A 20495-nucleotide genomic window follows, 5' to 3' on the forward strand; every position below is an offset into this window, starting at 1 on the left:
ATTTTTGTCTAATTTGTTTAACTGGTTCCTCTTTATCTACTTTTAGGACTTGAGTGAAAATCTGATGTTTTAGGTCATATTTATGCAGAAATATAGAAAATTCTAAAGGGTTCACAAACTGTCAAGCACAACTGTATGTACTGTACTGGGTTTACACGTTACATAACGTGACACATGCACCTTTGGATGCTACTGCTACACAAGCCATGTACTACTGTATTTATACTTGCATGTGTACTTTACGTAAATCTGCAAGATTCCACCAGGTGGCAGTGCAAGATATGGTGAGAAAACAAAGTCCGGCTTCACTGTGTTGTGTACTGCCCAAAACATCCATTAAATTCCCAGAACACCTTGCCACAATATCTATGAAAAGAATGGATGTCTAATGATTACATCCATTAAACCAGGGAGGTGGACATTCAAGTAAGCATTGGGTGTGAGGCAGAAACAATCCCTGGACGGGGCATCAAATTATCACAAGGTGAATACAAGCACACACATACAGTACACTAGCGTCATTTTAGCATCACAAAATCCCCAAACCTGCATGTCCTCAGAAGGAAACTGGAACACACTATGGAAACCCACCAGGAAAACAATGCAAACTCCAGGCAAAAAAACTCTGTCACCGTGCTGCCTCCACATCTGTTATTTAAATGAAGTCAATGATCTATCTGTAAAATGTAATATACATACTTTAATGGATTCCATCATGAAATTGATATCAAGTATTAATCTAAGGATTCTGAAGGTGCAGAGAGCTGGAATATCATACATTTAATGTGTGCTGTGTGATAACTGCTGCCTGCCACTGCTGTCAGTTCAGGAGGAAGCCCCACAAGCACATAGCGATTAAGAACTGGATTGGTTTTCAAATTACATTTATGACATTCTACTTTAATGACAAAATAAACTGTGAAATTAAAGTGGAAATTTCAAGATTAAAGCCAACATTTCCACTTTAATCACAAAATAGACCCTTTCACTGTGTCCCTAATTTTTTGTCTCTGTGGCTCATATACGCCACCCTACATTCTGATGCTGTTGTGAAAGTGCAAAAAAAAAGATAGCACAGAAGATTGTATGTGAGACCATTAAATAAGATGGGAAATATATGATGCTTGAAAAGAAAAGCACCATGAATACATTTGTATGCCAGCATTTTACTTCACCACATCGAACCATTCATCAAATATCGAAGTATGCACATTGATCCTGTTAGATCTGCTAAATAGCTTGCTGTCACATGTTGATAGTAAACAGAGACTCTGACGTCTCATTCCAACTCGAACACACTGTGCCAACCAATTTTTTGCTGATATTGCAACTCGTATACACGTTATGTTAATTTCTGAGAATGTGCTCGGAGGAAGCATCATATGATCATTGGGAACACATGGGAGTCAAAATGCATTCGTGTACGCATTCTGAGTGTGAAGTATAAACCGGAAGTTACTGTATAAGGAGTGCTTGGGAAAAACACTGCCATTATCTGACAATGTTTTACTTAATAAATGTTATATCCCTACTTACATGCTACATGCATACCTTTAATGCCACTTTCAAAAGGTCTAAAATCTCCAAAGTTTCACTTAACATGGAAACTCATTGCTGGAATGCCACTTGAGTACCAGAAGGAAGTGCTATTTCAGTGGTGCTAGCTTCACACTCATTAATTGTTAGGCCGCTTTTTACCCCTATCTTTATTCTGACTATATATGGTTATCTAAGTTTCTTAGCGATAGACTTGTATTTTTATCATTTTTATTGTGTGAGACAATTAATTTTCTGCTTGACCTTCTTATTCATATTAAAATACTTTTGTTTCGGTCTAACTACTCCAGTTGTTTTCCTGGAGTGCAGGGCTGTTAATAAACCATTATTGTAGTAAAAACAAAAAAAATACTTAATTTTCTCAGAAACTGCTTGTAGGTATGTGGGTCATCTGGAGCCTATTATCTAAAATACTGTCAGCATTAATGTATTATTGAGTATTTTTAAACTTACAAGTCCTTTAATAGCTAAGTTTTCTGATTAAACTAAGGTGCTTTAAAGGAAAGAAATGCAATAAACTAGATCTCTTAATGTGAATGATAAACAAGATTAAAAATAATTATTGATTCAATCTACAAATCACACAAGTATATGCTCTGAGCACTTAGGTCTACTACTCGGTTCTACTCAGACAACCTTGAATGTCTACTACCAGAGACTGTTCTAGTATAACATAACATTTGATTTAATTTAAAGCCTGCCTGTCTGTGTGATTTGCACATTCCACTCATGTCTGGGTAGGTATTCTTCCAGAGACTCCAGTCTTCCTCTCATAACCCCATATTTGTGCAGATTTGGGAGAGTGGAAATTTCAAATTGACCCTGTTTGTGACTGTTGTGACTTGAATTTCAATAAGTCAAAACTGATGGCAATTATCACATTATATGCCTGCACTAATTTCACACAATCAGATGATAATTCAGATTAATTATTCAAGCAGCACAGCCAGATAAAGTATATGTTATAAATGAAATACAGATAAAATACATCTGGTGAACATTTGAAGTGGTTGAGAGCTTCATTAGTAAGTGTGAAAGGGTATGATAAAAGAAGTTACTTAACCTGGACATAGTAAAAAATGAAGAACAAAGAAAGCTGAGTGATTATAATAAAATAAAATATGTATACCACAAAATGCACTGTTTTAAGTACAAATGTTTGCTTGACAGGCAGCACAAAGTTTAGCTCTACTTCACAACATCTCTAGAATCTTAAGTATATTTTTGAAGCATAGATAGTGTGGAGTGTTCGCATTCTCAGTATTTTGTGTGGATGTTTCAGGCTGACATTTTGTTTCTTTCAACCCCACCAAAGTCTGGCTTATGCTGCTCAAGCAAGTGGCCTTAGTAAGATTCTACTACTTTCAAAAGTAATGTGCATGATTTTAGCTTGAATGTTACAAACACTTCTCCCATGTTGAGCCTGTGCAAAGAAAGTTGTCTTTGTGGGATTTGTTGTTCCTATGTTTGCCTGTTTATTCCCATACTATATTATCTCCAGTTTTACTGTAAGTTTACATGCAGGTTAAATTAATCATCTAATCAAATGTTGTCCTCTCAAACAGATTTTCTTTGTGGGGGTTGCAATTACACAATGCAATTACATTCCTGTCCCCAGCTACAGAATCAAGCTTTTCTTGAGCAATTCCCAGACCTTCTCAAACCAGAGAAGAGATCTGATCCATCCAGTGTGAGTTAAGTCTCCTGCATTAGTAGCTCTAAATTATCTCTGTACAAGCGAAAGTGGTGGTTACAGTAAGTAGTAACTCTAAATCAGTTAGTACCCATAAGTGTAGGTGTGCATATAAATGTGCCGTGTGATGGACAGTCAGCATTTGCAAGAAATCTTCCTGCCTCGCTTGCGGTGCTAACTTTGGATATGGCTCTCCAAAGTCTTAAAATGAAGATGAGGATTGAGAAAACAAATGTAAAAATAATGCAACAAATCAATGGAAGAATGAATAAATAAACACATGAATGAAATATTAAATGAATAATGGCATATCTGTCTTTTTATTCCATATATCAGAATTTCTTCCTAATAGTGTAATGAGTATATGTTGCCACAAGATGGCACCCTAACCAAAAACAAAATTACACCCTTTAAATGTGAGTTAAAATTTTCTTTGAAAAATCATAAACAGCAGACAGGGTATCAGAAACAGAGAAAGAGAAAACAATAACTGGAATTTTGTGACAAATAGTCTACTCATGTCAAATTTCTCCCTTGGGACAAATATCTATCTATCTATCTATCTATCTACTGTTCAAGTACATACATACACACTTTGACCAACTTATTGCAATGTTTCACTGTGTGATGTCCCAAACCTTGTCATTGAGTTCCTGCATGGTATAATGCAATTCAAAATGATGCCGCCAGTTAAAATACACCATTGAAGAGAATCTTAAGATTTTATTACTTGTGTTTGAAGCCTTACATGGGTCTTCTCAAGCTTATCTGTTCTGGCCATACCTATCCACCAGGTCTCTCAGGTCCTCTATTTATAGTAACAATAAGAGCATCTCACTACTCAAAACGTTATTTCTGGGGAAACAACCAGGATCAAACCCGCAACCTCTTGATTATGAGTCAGCAGTTCTTATCGCTGTAAAACCAAATAGGTTGTGTCAATGATATACCCTAACCTGATTTCTTTTTCTTCAGTTATGTTCTTGAATAAAAGTGCACTTGTTTTGTTATATGTGTACCTTTTGTGAAAGTGTTTATTTCCTGTCATCTTACACTTACAGAGATCATTGTAGACACGGAACACACATGAAATGCATTTGTTCCAAATAATGATATATTATTTACCCTATACAACTCTAGATTTATTTATTTTTTCTCCAGCCGTCTGGAGTTTTTTTGTTTTTTCTGTCCCCACTGGCCATTGAACCTTACTCTTATTCGATGTTAATTAATGTTGATTTATTTTGTTTTATAATTGTGTCTTTCATTTTTCTATTCTTTAATATGTAAAGCACTTTGAGCTACTGTTTGTATGAAAATGTGCTATATAAATAAATGTTGTTGTTGTTGTTGTAGATACATCACACCGAGATAAACAAGGCTTGAGCTGGGGGTGCTTTTTGCCCGAGTTGAGCTCTGTCGGTGGGGGATGGGAAGGCAGTCTGCTTGCTGCTTGTGCTGATCGACACATTTACAAAACAAAAAATGCTGATGGTAGAGGTGCGAAAGAATTTAAGGTGGGCCGGGATTACAAATTTTTTCATAGGCTTCAGGGATTCTAGTGTTAAAGTATTACTTGTAAATCTGGGTTGAGCTAACATACAACAATAGGCAATAATTAAAGGCAACAGAATGAACTGAGTGATCTTGATTTGGACATGGTAGATACTATTCACTTTCCCATAATTACCTAAAATGAAATATCCTGAGATCTAGCTGGCCATAGACTAGGTTAGGTAAAACACATAAACAGCAAGGTGAGCTTAATCTGATACATGTTTAGTGAGTAAACATTTTAATTCTTTGGAAAAACGTATTCTTTTGTCTGTAGATGTTTTGAGTGATGGCTCCAAAATCAGTTTCATTACTAGATGCCTAAAAGCAAAAATAATTGCCTGCTCCCATTCTACATGTCTTACTGAGGTTCTGCAGGACCCGGTCTCGCTCCACCTGTGTGTCCCGAATCTTATTCTGTAGAAGAATAAGCTTTTCCTCATATTGCAGCTTCAAGGTATGTAATCTTTTCTGACTGTTCTCCAGCTCATCAATCAGCTTCTGTTTAATTTCAATCTCACAGGTCAGCTCTGCCAGGTCAGCTTGGAAATTTGCTGAGAACATAGAAAAACCCAGTAAATTGAAAATGAAACTGAAGTCAAGGTAAAAGACTCAAATATGTCAGACCCTGAGTATATGTAGAGGCTGCCAATCAGCTTCAACAGCTTCTAAAAGTAGCCTTTTTATTCTGCATACTGTACATTTTGAAGTACATTGTTAAAGACATAAGTGTAGAGAAAATACACAATAGATTAATTTAAAACATTTCGAAAACCTTTCACTTCAGAATCTGAATCTGTATCCTCCTGACTTTCCTCACTCTCAGATTCTTCATCCTCTTGTGCCTCTTCCTCATCCTCACAGCCACTTTCTTCTGGTTCATCTTCCTACAGCATTGATAAAACAAACTGTACCTCACTTTGGTTCATAGTACCAGTGTAGCATTTAAAAGATTGTTCCCATTGACCTCAAGTTTCTGAAGATAGCTTGTTGTTTTTGCTATTCATCCATTTCTCTCACTATTTTAATTCAGTATTTAAAATTTCTTCTCTGTCATTTTAACTTCTTGGCTATTCTCTACGCCTTCTAGTTCACATATAATTTTTCCATTTATTTATTAACTTTTACCTCTTCAGCTTCATGTTCATCCTGATCATCTGAATCCACCTCTCCATTTTCATTATGCAGTTTAACTCTCTTCTTGAAACCTTTTTCTGGGCTGTAAGATACACAAAAGGTACAATCATAACTTAACTGCCACATGTAGGATTTATACCTTTTTGATTATACATCTCATATAACTAACCTTTGCCTACTTTGTTTGTTCTCCACTCGTTTTAGCTTTTCAATATGCTGTTTGGCACGCTTTATAATCTCAGTAGCCTCTGTTTCTGTGTATGGTACAGGAGTCCCTGGTATCACAGAGTGCCCAGTAGAGTAGGAGGAGCGTGAAGACAGCCGGGAGACTGTGCGGCGCAGAGATTCATTCATTGCTTCACTCTCCAGCAATTTGCTCCTATGGCAAAAAGACACATTAGTTCAGCTTGAATTGACTCCAGATTAGTGGACCAGCTTTGTAGCAATAACAGATGCCCTGCTGAACTATTATTCATGTTGTCTAAGATTGATCTGCATGGTTGTTTGAAGTAGACGACTGAATTCCCAACCTAAGGTTTTGCAGCGAGGAACTAAAATACAGAGTTCTGAGTGAACAGGGGTAGTTAGAATTTATTAATAAGTATAGAAGAATCTCTGAGAAGATGGTCTTCTGCATAAATAAAAAATATTTATAATAATAATAATAATTTACCATTAATTTTCAAATCACTACGTTTCGCTGTAAAAACACATACTGTTGGAAAAAACATATGTCTCTAACACAGTAATGTTTGTTTTTTTATTGATTTTTCTAATTTCAGATGAATTATTACAGGCATTATGTGCCGCAGCTTCTAAAGATAAGTGTATGATAGAGATTTCTGGTTGGAGCTTTTTACTTCTCTTTACAGGTTCTGCAGTTTTAAGTTCACTAATGCACAATGTGTTTCATCAGTGGGTCACAGCCATATATCAGAGTTGTTTCTGCACATTGCAATAAACCCCCATGTCAATCAAAAGCAATAATGATATTTTTAAATACCCAAGGGTATCTTATTTCAAATAATTCATAAGTTTCCATGTTTCCTGTTCTCTTCCATTAGTAAAATATGCAATTTGCACAAATTTATGCTAAGGTGAACAGCACATAACAGCTAATTGTTTCCTGTGAAGAGTGCATGGAGATTGGTTGATGTGCAATTAAGACTTTAAGTTTGTAATAGAGAAATGTCTTCTTCAAAAAACAAAAAAGAAAACATACAGTTAAGTCCTAGAAAAGTGACAGAATGCTAGTAATAGAGAACATGAACACTTTGAGTCTGATTCTGATCACAATTTTGACTCTATTCAGTCACTTGATTTGTAAGCACCAAGGTTATTATAGTGATAGATAGATACAAAGAAATATAATTGCAACTGCAATACTTGTTTTCAGATATTGTGTTTCCAAAAAAAAAAAAGATTTTTAAGTGACACAATTTTATTCAAAAAATGCACTAAAAACTAAAAAAAAAGATTTTGTTGGTCATATGTGACTAAAAATAAAATCACGGGGCGCCCATAAAAGAATTAATTTCATTCAGTTAAAATGCTAAGATTTGTTAAAGCTTATGAAACGTCATATAAAAGATGATTGAAGTACTGAAGGTAGAATAATGGTTATAACTGGAGAGGTTGTCAAATTGTAAGAGTTTTTTTTGTTTTAATAATTTAAAGAATCTATGCATTTTAATTGAATTAAATTTATTCTTTATGGGCAGCCCACAATTTTATTTTCAGTCACATATGATCAACAAAATCTTAGTACAAGAAAAAAATGTATTTTTTACTTTTTAGTGCATTTTTGAATAGCATTGTGGCACTTTCACTTGGGTGGAAAGATGATTTGGCAGAAATTACATTAGCGGCAGAGTGGAATTGAACCTATTATCTTAAAGTAAAACATAACATTCATTCATGTTCATTTGTCATTTCTGAAAATCCTAACCACAGTGAAACCTTACACATGTGAAGGACTGGAAATGTACGTTTGTCTATTGGAGAACTGAACTTTCAATCTCTCTTTTTAAAGCCCAAATTTTATCCACTGAGCCAATATCGTGAAATCACTGAAAAGAGTAATTAAGCAAATTTATTTATAAATGATGAAAAAAAGATAGGATTAAAAAAAAAAGATTAGCTTGTGAACATTCAACCATTTGATTGAACATCCAACATACTAACCACTTGAACAGTGGTGCTTAACTTTTAAATTGAAATAATTTCACAAAACTTCAATATCAATTAATCAAAATTATTTTTTTTTTATTAATTTGCCTACATTTGTCTTGAACCTTCGCCTGTTTCATCAAAAGCCCAACACGCTAACCACTTGACCACCACTGCTAATTTTCATATATATATGTGTTGGCTAACAGAACTATATATACTGTATGTGTATTTTCTAAAAGTATAATATATGGCAATGATAAATTTAAATTTGATGTAATTAATGTAGCGATCCTAGGTTAAAATGATGAAATATTGCATTGTCACCAGAGAACAACATGCATGCAAAGTTTGAAGGGAATTGGTTCAGTAAATGTGGGTAAAAATTGATTATAAAATTTAACCCAGACAGAGAGGGCAATATTGATTCCAGGGTCATGCAACATACAATGTTGTGGTTATACTGTAAAATCCTTTTTTTTTGTTAAAGTAATTACTAAAGCAACATATTTTTTGTGTTCCATTTAGTTGATATTGGTCTAAACAAAAACAAATATTTTATTTTAAAAAATTGAAACATTATAATCACTACTCTTTAGCCATTTGCAGCTCCTTTATTATATATGCAGATTAATAGGTCATTTTTGGATATATGATTTTGGCTCAATAATGCCAAAAACCCTTTAGTGCATAAAAAGGTTAAAGGGAAAAATGTGGTCAGAAGCAGAATGGAACTTTTGCAGGAGAGGGTAAATGAAGGTAGAATAGAATGGAACTTTGTTGGGAGTCCCCAGGAACACGAAAAAACTTTGTTGGGAGACACCAGAAACAGGATATAAAAATTAGTGCCATGCAGACCCTCTGCTTTTGAATGTCTCCTGGTGATATATTTGTTCAAGGTGACGTTTTAGGTTTTCACTTGAGTCAAGCTAGTTATTATGTTATGTTAATATGAATGTTTAACTTGAAAGAACACACTTCCGTGCATGCACAAGCAATAAAATTAGTATCACAAAACTATACCGGATGTCTTGAATTTCATGAATGTAGTTCTGGACAAGAAGACCAATCTCCTCATTTCCATCTCCTGAAATATAAATGATAAAATATGGCTTTACATTCATAAAATGGACAAAATTTAAGGTAGCTAATAAACTCAAGAAATTAACAAAAATAAGAGAAATAAAGGAGGAGCAAAATAATCATAAGACTTTACAGCATATGGGTATGACGTTAAACTATATTCGGCCCTGCAAGCGGTCCTCCAACTTGCAGGAAAATCATGGGGGTTGTTGGCAGGATTGGCACTCCAGCCACCGTAAAAAAAAACCTTGTACAGCTCCGAGATGACAGAAAAGACTCCTTTTTGCTCTCCGCAAGAGTAGCTCTGCTACAGTTGCCCATAGGAAGGCTGCGCGTATTATGAAGAGGATGGGGGAAAGCCCTCGGGAGCCCCATCCTTGGAAGAGTGGAAACCATTGGAGAGCCAATGTGGTCAGGTCTGTTGGGGATCAGAACCGGTGTGGTGCTGAGGCGTCGCCCACTCCATGGCAGCGCTCAGGTCCCAATTTGAGGAGGCCCATACGGGTAGGAACATGGAACATCTTGTCTCTCCGGCAAGATGATCATCCTTCTCTGCTGTCGGAGGAGCTGTGTAAACTCTGCGTTTCAGTGGCGGCACTCTCCAAGGTGCGCAGACCGGGGACTGGCCAGATCTCTGTGGGTGGATACACCTTTTATTGGTCTGGTCACTCTGATGGCAGTCATACTCGGGGAGTAGCTGTTGCTGTAGCGGATTGGCTTCTTCCGATGGTGTCCGATATCACTCCTTTTAACAAGCGTAGTATGAGACTCAGATTACAGCACTTGTCTTTTGTCTCAGTGTATGCAGTGAGTGACGTCTCGGCGAGGGAGACATTTTATTTGCAGCTTGGTTGATGGGTGCCCATGAGGTGACACTCCTCTGGTCATGTGTGACTTCAATTTAGCCACTGGCACTGACAGGGCTGGCTATGAGGATTGTCTTGGTCCCCATGGGTCTAGTGACCGTGGTGAAAGTGGCTCCATGTTCCTTGACTTTGCAAAAAGTCAGGGGCTGCAAATCGCTGGATCATGGTTCCAGTGCCCAGAGCTGCATCGTTGGACTTGGTACTCCAATACTGATGGTGCGGTGAAGGAGATCGAACACATCCTCATGGACAGATGCTGGAGGCTCTTGCAAAACTGCAGGGTCTACATAAGTGCCCAGTTTGTGAATTCTGACCACAGACTTGTTGTTGCTACTATAAAGATCCAGCTAAAGTCCAGCAGGTTATCACCTACTAGGAAAATTAGCCTGGACTTGGCCAGACTCCAAGACCAGGCTGTTTCTAATCATTTTGCACGCAGTTTGTGTGAGGAACTTGCAGATTTGGGTGCGACTGTCGATCCTAATATGATGTGGGAGACCTTCCGTGACAAGACCCTGAAGGTTGCTGAGGGTTGTGTTGGTGTTACCAGTGTTCCCAGAATGAGGTGTTTCATCTCGCAGGGAACCCTGGATATCATCGAGAGGAGTCGCAGCGCATGGCTCAATAGCAACTCTGTTCTGTACCGGGAACTGAGGGCAGATAAAGAGGCATTTGTTAGAGGAATCTGTGAGCAAGTGACACACCATCTGTGGTCTAGCGACCCACGTCCTGCTTACAGAGAAATCAAAGCATTACGCACATCCGAATCTGTTCCTAGGAGAGTCGCAGTCGGACGACACTGTAGTTGTGACCCGCTGGGCTGGCAACTTTGAGCAGTTGTTCAAAGTTGATCCTCCAGCTAGGACGTTGGATATTTCTGGGTCCACGGTTCTTGAAGATGATCCTCCAATTAGCTGTGAACCACCCAATCTCACTGAGATTGCACAGGTGGTGAACGCGCTGAGGGGAGGAAAGGCTGCAGGAATCTGTGGTATCCGGGTTGAACTTCTCCAGGCTGATGGTAAGGCTGTCCTCCTGGCATTGTAAGCAATCTTTGCTTCCATTTGGGAGACTGGCATCATCCCAACTGACTGGAAAATGGGACTTGTCGTCCCTATCTGGAAAGGGAAGGGTGATCGTCTGGATTGCGGCAACTACAAGGGGATAACACTGCTCTCAGTGCCGGGTAAGGTCCTTGCTAGGGTCGTCCCCAATAGGATCCGTGATCACTTGCTCACCTACCAGTGACTGGAACAGACTGGTTTTACACCTAAGAAATCTACCATCGACCACATCCTGGCACTGAGGGGTCTCATGGAGTGCAAACGCAAATACTGGCAGAGTTTTGTTACAGCCTTTGTCGATTTTCGTAAAGCGTTCGACTCAGTTGATCGAGCTGCCCTGCAGTCAATCCTGAGGGTTCGCGGGATTCCCTCGAGGTTGCTGGATGCCATGGCCGGCCTATACACTGGTACTGTGAGTGCTGTGAGAGTGGAGGCAGAACCTCTGTGTTTTTCCTAGTTGATTCTGGGGTTTGTCAGGGGTGTGTTCTTGCTCCTACTCTGTTCAATTCTTGTATGGACTGGGTGTTGGGCAAGGTCGTAGGGTCCAGCGGCTGTGGGGCATCTGTTGGTGAAGAAAGACTCATGGACATTGACTTTGCTGACGATGCTATGCACTGTGTTTCTCCAGAAAATCCTTGGGTACCATTGGTTTGACTTTGTGTTGAATGAGCAGTTGCTTATGGAATCCAGAATGAGGCACATTACCTGCATTGTGAGGGAGCGTCAATTACGGGACTATGGCCATGTGGCACGTTTACCCGAGGGCAATCCAGCTCGTAAGATCCTCATTGTTGAAGACCTGAGTGGCTGGACCAGGCCAAGAGGTTGCCAACATAACACCTGGATGCGGCTGATAGGGGGTCATTTCCGGATTGTGGGACTGGACCGTGAGTCTGCCTGGGGGGTTGCCAACCGGGATCCCAAGTTGTTTTGTCGTGTAGTGGATGCAACAACGCACTGTGCCAGTGTATGCTCCCCAACTTGACTTGACTTTACAGCATACTATATAAATGTCCTATTAAAGCAACAAACTTATGTTGAAATTTAACATTTTGAATAAATAGCCTGTTTTTTTTATACGCATCATTGTAATTTGTAATATTGATTAATTTTTATTTTAAAGTATCTATCTATCTATCTATCTATCTATCTATCTATCTAAAGAAAACGTAAGAAACATGAAAAATGTTTATTCTTTTAAAATAGGTATTGAATTTATATTTATTCTAGCAACATTTTTAAAAAAGTATCTAAGTTAATCTGAAAGAAATTTTTACCATCGTTTACAATGTTATCATTGGGAGCATTTAGCCATTAGATAGCCAAAAAGCTTAATGGATTCTTCTTGTTCATCAAACTTTTTATGTTCTAACGTAATTAGTTGTTGAAATAATTTCTTGATACTTTTAGAAAACTTTTCCAAATCATAAAATTAGTTACAACATAAACTAACATTTCAACATCTTTTTAAATATACACAACACACCCATATAGAATACAGAAAAATTCTTACCAGTTTTTGAGAGAATATGACTGACTTCTTTGGACAGCAGCTCTGTGACACGATTGTTAAGAGAGTCGATTGTCTCCTGCATTGCCTTCACACGCATTCGCAGGGTGTCATTCTCCTTTTGTAGCATGGTGTTTTCCTGAAACATGTCACTGTAGCCTTCAGCTCCATCTTCACCAATTACTCTCTTACCCTGAATAGGAAGAAAAAAAAGTTGCATAGAGACAATATATAAATGAATAAGTTGAATGTAAAACAATTAGAGGTTAAGATTACAGGGTACAGAAATACTTTGTTTGGCCAGTGACTAGTAGAGGTGAAACGTAGACAGATTTGTCTGAGAGAATCTAATAAATGGGATTTTAACATGTGGACCTGCAAATAATGACTACCAACAATAAATCAAAAGTATTCAAATGTCACTTACTGCTTTGTATTCCATGAGTTCCATCTGCAACCGTGCAATCTCAGTTCTCAGTGCACTTATCTGCTGGCTTGTCTTATCCTGGTTCACAACCACCTTGTTTTTGATATTTCGTGCACGATTTGCATATTTTAATGTATTCAAAGTCTCCATGAAGTCCCGGTCTGAGGGGCTTACACATGCAATCATCACTGTTCGGCTTAAGGGAGAAAAAAGAGCATGATGAAGCAGCTGGAAAATAATTGATCTTATAATATAATGAGCAGACAGAGCACTTCACAGTGTGAAAATAACATACATCAATTGATCGCTATATATGGAGCATTGTTTATTTTGTACCTGATCATTGTTAGATCATTACTAATAAGAGAAAAATCTGAGTTTTGACCAATAAAAACCCTGTAGTCTAAAGCACATTTATCAGAAAAGTAAAATTGACATTATGTACTCATGACCTACCTAATTAAGCAATACATTGAATGAACAACCTGAAATGTCCTCTGAATAATAAACTGGTTAACAAAATTGTAAAAACCTGTCACCTTAAGTGAAAAAAACTTCGTGCACTGTTACACTGTTAAAAAGCACTTTGAGCTACATTGTTTGTATGAAAATGTGCTTTATAAATAAATGTTGTTGTTGTTACATAAACTGGAGATGTTTGTTGATGTGCTTTGTAATGGGAAATTAAATCTTGAGCTCCACACTGTGTCTAAAACAACTATACAAGGCTGCTACTTTAAAACAAAATTCTTTGCTAAAACAAGTTTTAAGAGAAGAGAGATTTTGAGTCCAAACACTCATGTATAATTTTCCTTTCTTTCATAGTATTAAAGAGTCAAGGTTCTACATGATACAGCACATACTGTGACACAGAGTCTCAGACTTTTATTTGTTATGTGATTTAACATATGGACAATACAACTCTTTCTTATTTTACCAAACTTTACACAATGTGTTTTTTGAATACTGCATGTGATTTTCACACTATATGGTCCCCAATTACCCTGCTGGCAAGTTTTGATTTTTCTTAAGGCAAGGCATTTGACTTCTATTTAATAAGGCATGGTAGCATCATACCTGCTCTGTTAACTATATGATTAAAAATGAAATTTAAAATGTACCTGTTTCCTCCCAGAGAGTCCTGCAGTAATCGGGTCAGCTTGGAGTCTCGGTATGGCACATGACACCCTCTCTTACTCTGATCTCCCAATGCACTGATAACATTTCCCAATGCAAGCTGATATAAATCAAATGACACATTTTGGATGAGTAGGCTCAATATCTACATTACACAATTAATGAACAGAAAAGGCTGGCCACTGTCTCACTTACCAGTCCACAGTTTATGGATATTCCCTCTCTGGCTCGATCTCCTGTTGCTCCAGTTCGCTTTAGTCTTTCTGAACCAGCTAGATCCACAAAATGGAACTTGGCAGTTAAAGTCTCATATTCACTGATTGGTTGAGTTACTGTGCCATTAGACTGCCCATTGACTTCACTGTTAATCTAATTCAGGAAAGATAAAAATAAAGGATAAAAATAAAGTGAAAAAAAACTGACTTGTTCAGCTTACTGCTACACCACCATATTGTGAATACATAAAACAGACACATACATAACAAAAAAAGCAAAAGAAAGCAAAAAAGAATCTAATGTCACACTAGAAATGGAAAATTAACCCCATACACCCCAGATTCCTCAACACGCTAATTACCAGTGGTAGCGCTGCTGCCTCGCAGTTAGGAGACCCGGGTTCGCTTCCCGGGTCCTCCCTGCGTGGAGTTTGCAAGTTCTCCCTGTGTCTGCATGGGCTTCCTCCAGGCGCTCCGGTTTCCTCCCACAGTCCAAAGACATGCCGGTTAGGTGGATTGGCAATTCTAAATTGGCCCTAGTGTGTGCTTGGTGTTTGGGTGTGTTTGTGTGTGTCCTGCGGTGGGTTGGCACCCTGCCCAGGACTGGTTCCTGCCTTGTGCCCTGTGTTGGCTGGGATTGTCTCCAGCAGACCCCTGTGACCCTGTGTTTGGATTCAGCGGGCTGGTAAATGGATGGATTATTATAGTTTTGCCCTATTATATTAGTTTTTATTACTATATTTTTCTGACCTCACTTGGAATTTCAGTTTAGTTTTAGATTTTCCTTCATCGTGTATTTTTAGTTTTAATTTAATTTTTATTCCACAAAGAATTTTTGATTTTATTTTTTTAGATATTAGTTTCAGTTTTAGTTTTAGTAATTATGGTATGTGGTTAAAGAGCTACTATGGAGTTTAGTTTTGTGTCACAATCAGACAGAACTGTACATTTAATGGGTTTGGATATGAGTTTAATGTTAGTAGAAGCTTACTACCAGCACGGTGGTGCAGTGGTAGTGCTGCTGCCTCGCAGTTAGGAGACCCGGGTTCGCTTCCCAGGTCCTCCCTGCTTGGAGTTTACATCTTCTCCCTGTGTCTGTGTGGGTTTCCTCCCACAGTCCAAAGACATGGTGGATTGGTGATTCTAAATTGGCCCTGGTGTGTTTGTGTGTGTCCTGCGGTAGGTTGGCACCCTGCCCAGGATTGGTTCCTGCCTTATGCCCTGGGATTGGCTCCAGCAGACCCCTGTGACCCTGTGTTTGGATTCAGCGGGTTGGAAAATGGATGGATGGATAGAAGCTTACTACACCAGGGATTTTCAATCTTGGTCCTGGGGACCCAATGAGGCTGCAGGTTTTTGTCCCAACTAGGTTCTATTTTTAATTGTTCTCCTGAGCTAATTAAGTGAACTGTTATTTCCCAGAGTCTGTGTTTTGGGAACAATATAGAAATTAGAAAAGTACTGTACATTTCTTAAAAATGTTTCTTAAAATGATATGGGAATAATGCATTTTTTTTCTTTTTAACAATATTTTTATCTTGATTTTCATTCTGCTTTTCTACATGTTCTAATTGTTTAATTAATCCATTATTTCCTAATTAGTAGGTCTGGCACTACACAGAGAAAGGGCAAAATATAATGAAGTCAACAAAAGAGAGTTAAGCATTTAAATCTATAGCAAAAATAGAAATATTTCTAAATATCTTATAAATGTAAAAAATCATGCTGCCGTGCTTTTCAGAATGTAGCATAAAACAAGAGTAAAAAAATCCAGCTAATTAAATGAGATCAGTGCTATCAGTTGTTGTCACTGATTATAAATCTGGCTGGAACAAAAACCTGAGGCCACAGTGGGTCCCCAGGACTGACTTTCAAAACCCCTGTACCTCACTACGTGTGTTACTATCTGGTTTTGTTTTTGTCAGATAAAAACAAGCAAAATTAAAACCTAGATACTGAATTTGAAAAATTGTATCCTTATAAAATATTTTCTATTTCATTTGTGCTGAACAAATGTGCACTGACTATTGGCACTTTAAATATTTTCCTTTTCTTGTCCAGAATGGGTCAATTTGTTATGAAACTTATGTGAGTTTTAAGGTTTGAGGGTTTGTACTATAAATGTCTACAGCACACAACATATCCTGGTCCCAAACAATGTGCTTACAATTAAAGCTCTCAATATTCTATTCAAAAAATATCCCATACTGGGCTTTGTTATTTTCTACTAGCCATATTGATCTCTGATTCCACCTCAGGCACATACAATTTATATACAGAATTTTGCCACCTGCAGGCTCGAAAAGATAACAAAAATCAGAAAATAGATTCAGCTGTGTTCTGACAGGTGATGATAATGAAAATCATGGGGGTTTAAGAAGAACAGGGCTCTTAGGCTTGCATCAATTTGCAGACCTCAACTAGCTGTATTGAAGGAAACAAAGAAAAACAAGCATGTAGTGTCAAGGTTAGGGGTAGTGAGACTTGAATAGCCCATGCATAAAAACAGTAAACACTTCATGAGCAGAGTAAGAGCATGTAATAGGAGTATGGATACCAACAAAACGACAGAAACAGCATCTGAGGTTAAGAATGACATATGTATTTTCTAAACCTGCTTATCCAGAGTAGGATCGCAGGAATCCTGGAGCCTATCTGAGCAGCTTTGGATGCAAGGCAGGAAAAATCCCTGGTATGCATATGTATGATATGTCTGATGTTAAGAACAAAAAGAGTATTATATTTCAAATATCTCTTTTGAGAGAGAGAGAAATAAATTTTAAAAAGGGGCACAAATATTTTAAAACATAATTCTGCCACCAGATTACTTTCACAAAATCAGGTATTTTGAGCTGTGAATGTAGACTAAAAAAAAACTAAATGAATAAATACAGACTAAATACAAAAACACATTAGTAGGTTTAGTTTTTCACCAGTTGGCAGACTCGCCTATCTATCTACTTGTTCAGTAGAAACATTGCCAACTCAGGATCTTTGCAATGTTTGTTTTGCTTCATTGTTAAACAACATTTTTAAAGTAAAAGTGACTGGTCAGCAACAATATGCTGATTTTGTATGCTAACCTAGTCAGTCTCTCAATCAGTGCCATTTTATTTTCAAAAAGAATTGCTACTGTGCGAAGTGGCAGTTGAATTATGGTCAACGAAACACAGGCACCTGAGAAATAAACTGAAACATTAGTCACTCATGATTTTTCTGTCCATACTGTAAATGTTTTGTTGACCAGCACATTGCAACATTCATTTTCTTCGTCACACGCTTTACACGCCTGTATTCAGCTTGCTCTATCACCACAAATGCTGTGTGAACACCCACCCTCCTTCACCAGCCGCCGTTTACTAGATGAATATATGCGGGCAGCTCATGGTGAGTAACTTTCGGTTTTAGAGTTAAAAGTTATGTGTTAAAATACTAATCCCAAGAAAATGTATTCAAAAACCAAATATGAAATCCTAATTAATATATTTTGATTAATTTCGGGATCCCTGCATACCAGGTTAGCCCTTTTATAAGTCTGGTTGTGACGAAAACTAAAAGTATTTTTAGTTATTTATTATTATATTTCCATTTGTCTTTCCAGCTACTTTAATAGTTTCAGTTCATTTAAATTTTTCATTTCGGTTTTGTTCACTATCTTATTTCAGTTTACAAAAAAGGTTTTTTATTAATAGTTTCAGTTTTGATTTTGGTTTTCATTAACTATAATAACCTTGTTACCAGCTAGGATGTTATAACATCAAATAAGAGTGAACTCTAAAGTGATACAAAATATTTTAATAACATACATTAACAAGACTAATAAAATAACCATTCTCAACTCCTCATAGGATGTACTCACACTAGGCATGTTTCTTATGTACCATGCCCAAGCACAATTGTCCCAACTCCCTACTGTCCCGCTGGCCTGCACTCACACTGCGCATTAACTTTCTGGACACGGTCATGCTTTTGTCATTACCATGTGACTTTGTGTAAAGCCAAAACACAATCCGAAGATGGAGTGGCAGCACGCATGTCAAATTATTTTCTTATTTTGTGCTTTTTTGGAGTTGTGTAGGGAAGGATAAAACTCTATCCGCTTACACATTGAGTGTGCAGTGATGCATTTTGCTGTTAATCATGCTCAATGTGCTGTACAAGAAGATTTTTACAGAGATAAATGATGTTAAGGGAGGAATTTCCAGCTTTTCTTGCCAACTATAATTCACATTCATCTGTAAGGTGAGAATAAAAATCTGTTTTAACTCAAATGGTATCAAATGAAATCAGAATTGCATCTAACTTGTTGCATCATTGACATCATGTCTGTTTTCTGTGCATTTAGCAATCACACTGTTCCCAGACCTACCTCTATGAACTAGATTTTGCGGGGGTTACACACAAACATGCTTGGGCATGGAACAAGTTACTAGTGTGTATACACCCTTAATCCAATTCAGAACTTCACAGTGTTGAAGCCTATCCAAACAAAAATAAGCACAATGCTATAAATGGCATTGACCAGGGTGTAGTCAATCAACAGAACCAATAAGACATACACCCAACAATGACACAGATGCTAATTTGGAATTGTCAATTTATGCAACCTTCTCATCTTTGGAGGAAGTTCTGGAAGTCCAGAGAACCTGGAGGAAACCCAAACAAACTAAGAGAGAACAGCTAACATTATGGACAACAGCCATGGGAGTAGATCAATGGGGCACCAGCACTATCCACTGCACCATTTTACTGCCCTCGATCAATAATTACAACATAATTATAAATATGAGGATATATAAACTTTAAGTCAGCTCACCTCTTCTCTTTGACTGCAAATCCTCATTTGACATAAATGAATAGTGAAGATGGCATGGGATCGTGAGCTTTGTGCATTCATCTGTGTGCTGGCTGTGGTGCGAGATAATGCCCCAAGTTTTAGGCACTGCATCAGCTGTCAAAATGAAAAATATCACCAGAGTAAAATGAAACCCTGGACAGACACTAGTTAGTAGAACTAGACATGGAGTGATCTCAAAAAACTGAAGTAAAAGGAACAGTATTCATGCAAAAGTTTACTTACATAAAAAATAAAATTACCTTAAGTTACATTAAGTTTAGTTAGGCCTTTAATGAATCAAAACAATAAAGTTTAAAGATTTCTAACAAAAAAATTAAAATACTAGAATAGGCAAAACATTTCAAACACTCTTTTCATGCCACTAACTTGTATTTAAACTGCTTATAAATCATTTTAAAAGACTCACCAATTTGTAAGTAAAAAACACACCCATCTGTTCTTCAGACTAATTGAACTCTGAATTGCTTTCTTTAAAATACAGCCCTTTAAATAAATAATAATTAAGTACTCTGCTCTTATTCATACTCCAAGAAATTCAATTATCATTTTTTATTCTATCAGTCTAGTAGATTTGATAGATAGAAATTAACACTACTACTACTACTACTACTACTAATAATAATAATAATAATAATAATAATAATAATAATAATAATATACTAGGAGGCTCCGTCACCTGCTCACTTCGCTCGCCAACCCCTGGGGCCCACTATCTCACGGAAGGGCGCTCTTCCATTACAGAAAGCAATTGTATTTAAAGATATGGCATATACAGTAGAAGAGTATGCAGAGTGCAGGATAAAGTCAGTTTGGTCCTCAGTTATTATAGATAGCAAATCAATTACTTAAATATTTCACTACAACTGTCTATTTTAAATACCAATGAATAATAAAATGTAGTTAAACGGAAAAAAGTAGAAGTAAAAAAACTAAAATGTAATAAAACATAAAAAAGCAAATAAAAAATGTAACTACATTAACACCTCCTCAAAAACATACATTCTATAAACGTTGCTTTTTTTGTATTTCTGTTCCCATATTATTCAGGATATTTTTTGTTTATTTACTTTTTTTCAACATATATTATCGGCTCTTTCTGCTCTTTTTCTATAGCAATCTAAAATTCAATGTTCTTGAACAGATACTTTGCTTTTCTGCCTTGCCATTATAATTGACTGCGCTGAAGGGCAAGTTAGCACTGACTTCCAGCAGTCACGGGGTTGTA

General features: G+C 37.1%; 1 protein-coding gene across 5 annotated transcripts in view; it reads right to left on the reverse strand.

The window, feature by feature from the left end:
- Window positions 1–20495, reverse strand: part of kif21b (kinesin family member 21B) — a 118572-nt gene that overhangs the window by 38586 nt on the left and 59491 nt on the right. For all 5 annotated transcript variants that reach the window (XM_039749281.1, XM_039749278.1, XM_039749279.1 and 2 more), the window contains exons 5-14: window positions 19229–19363; window positions 14393–14566; window positions 14182–14297; window positions 13061–13256; window positions 12637–12826; window positions 9134–9197; window positions 6111–6320; window positions 5933–6023; window positions 5580–5691; window positions 5170–5358 (exon numbers count right to left, since the gene is read on the reverse strand). In XM_039749281.1, coding sequence (XP_039605215.1) covers window positions 5170–5358; window positions 5580–5691; window positions 5933–6023; window positions 6111–6320; window positions 9134–9197; window positions 12637–12826; window positions 13061–13256; window positions 14182–14297; window positions 14393–14566; window positions 19229–19363 — 1477 coding nt within the window. The remainder of the gene's footprint in view (window positions 1–5169; window positions 5359–5579; window positions 5692–5932; window positions 6024–6110; window positions 6321–9133; window positions 9198–12636; window positions 12827–13060; window positions 13257–14181; window positions 14298–14392; window positions 14567–19228; window positions 19364–20495) is intronic.

The sequence above is a fragment of the Polypterus senegalus genome, chromosome 3 (genome assembly GCF_016835505.1).
Source record: "Polypterus senegalus isolate Bchr_013 chromosome 3, ASM1683550v1, whole genome shotgun sequence".
NCBI classification, from domain to species: domain Eukaryota; kingdom Metazoa; phylum Chordata; class Cladistia; order Polypteriformes; family Polypteridae; genus Polypterus; species Polypterus senegalus.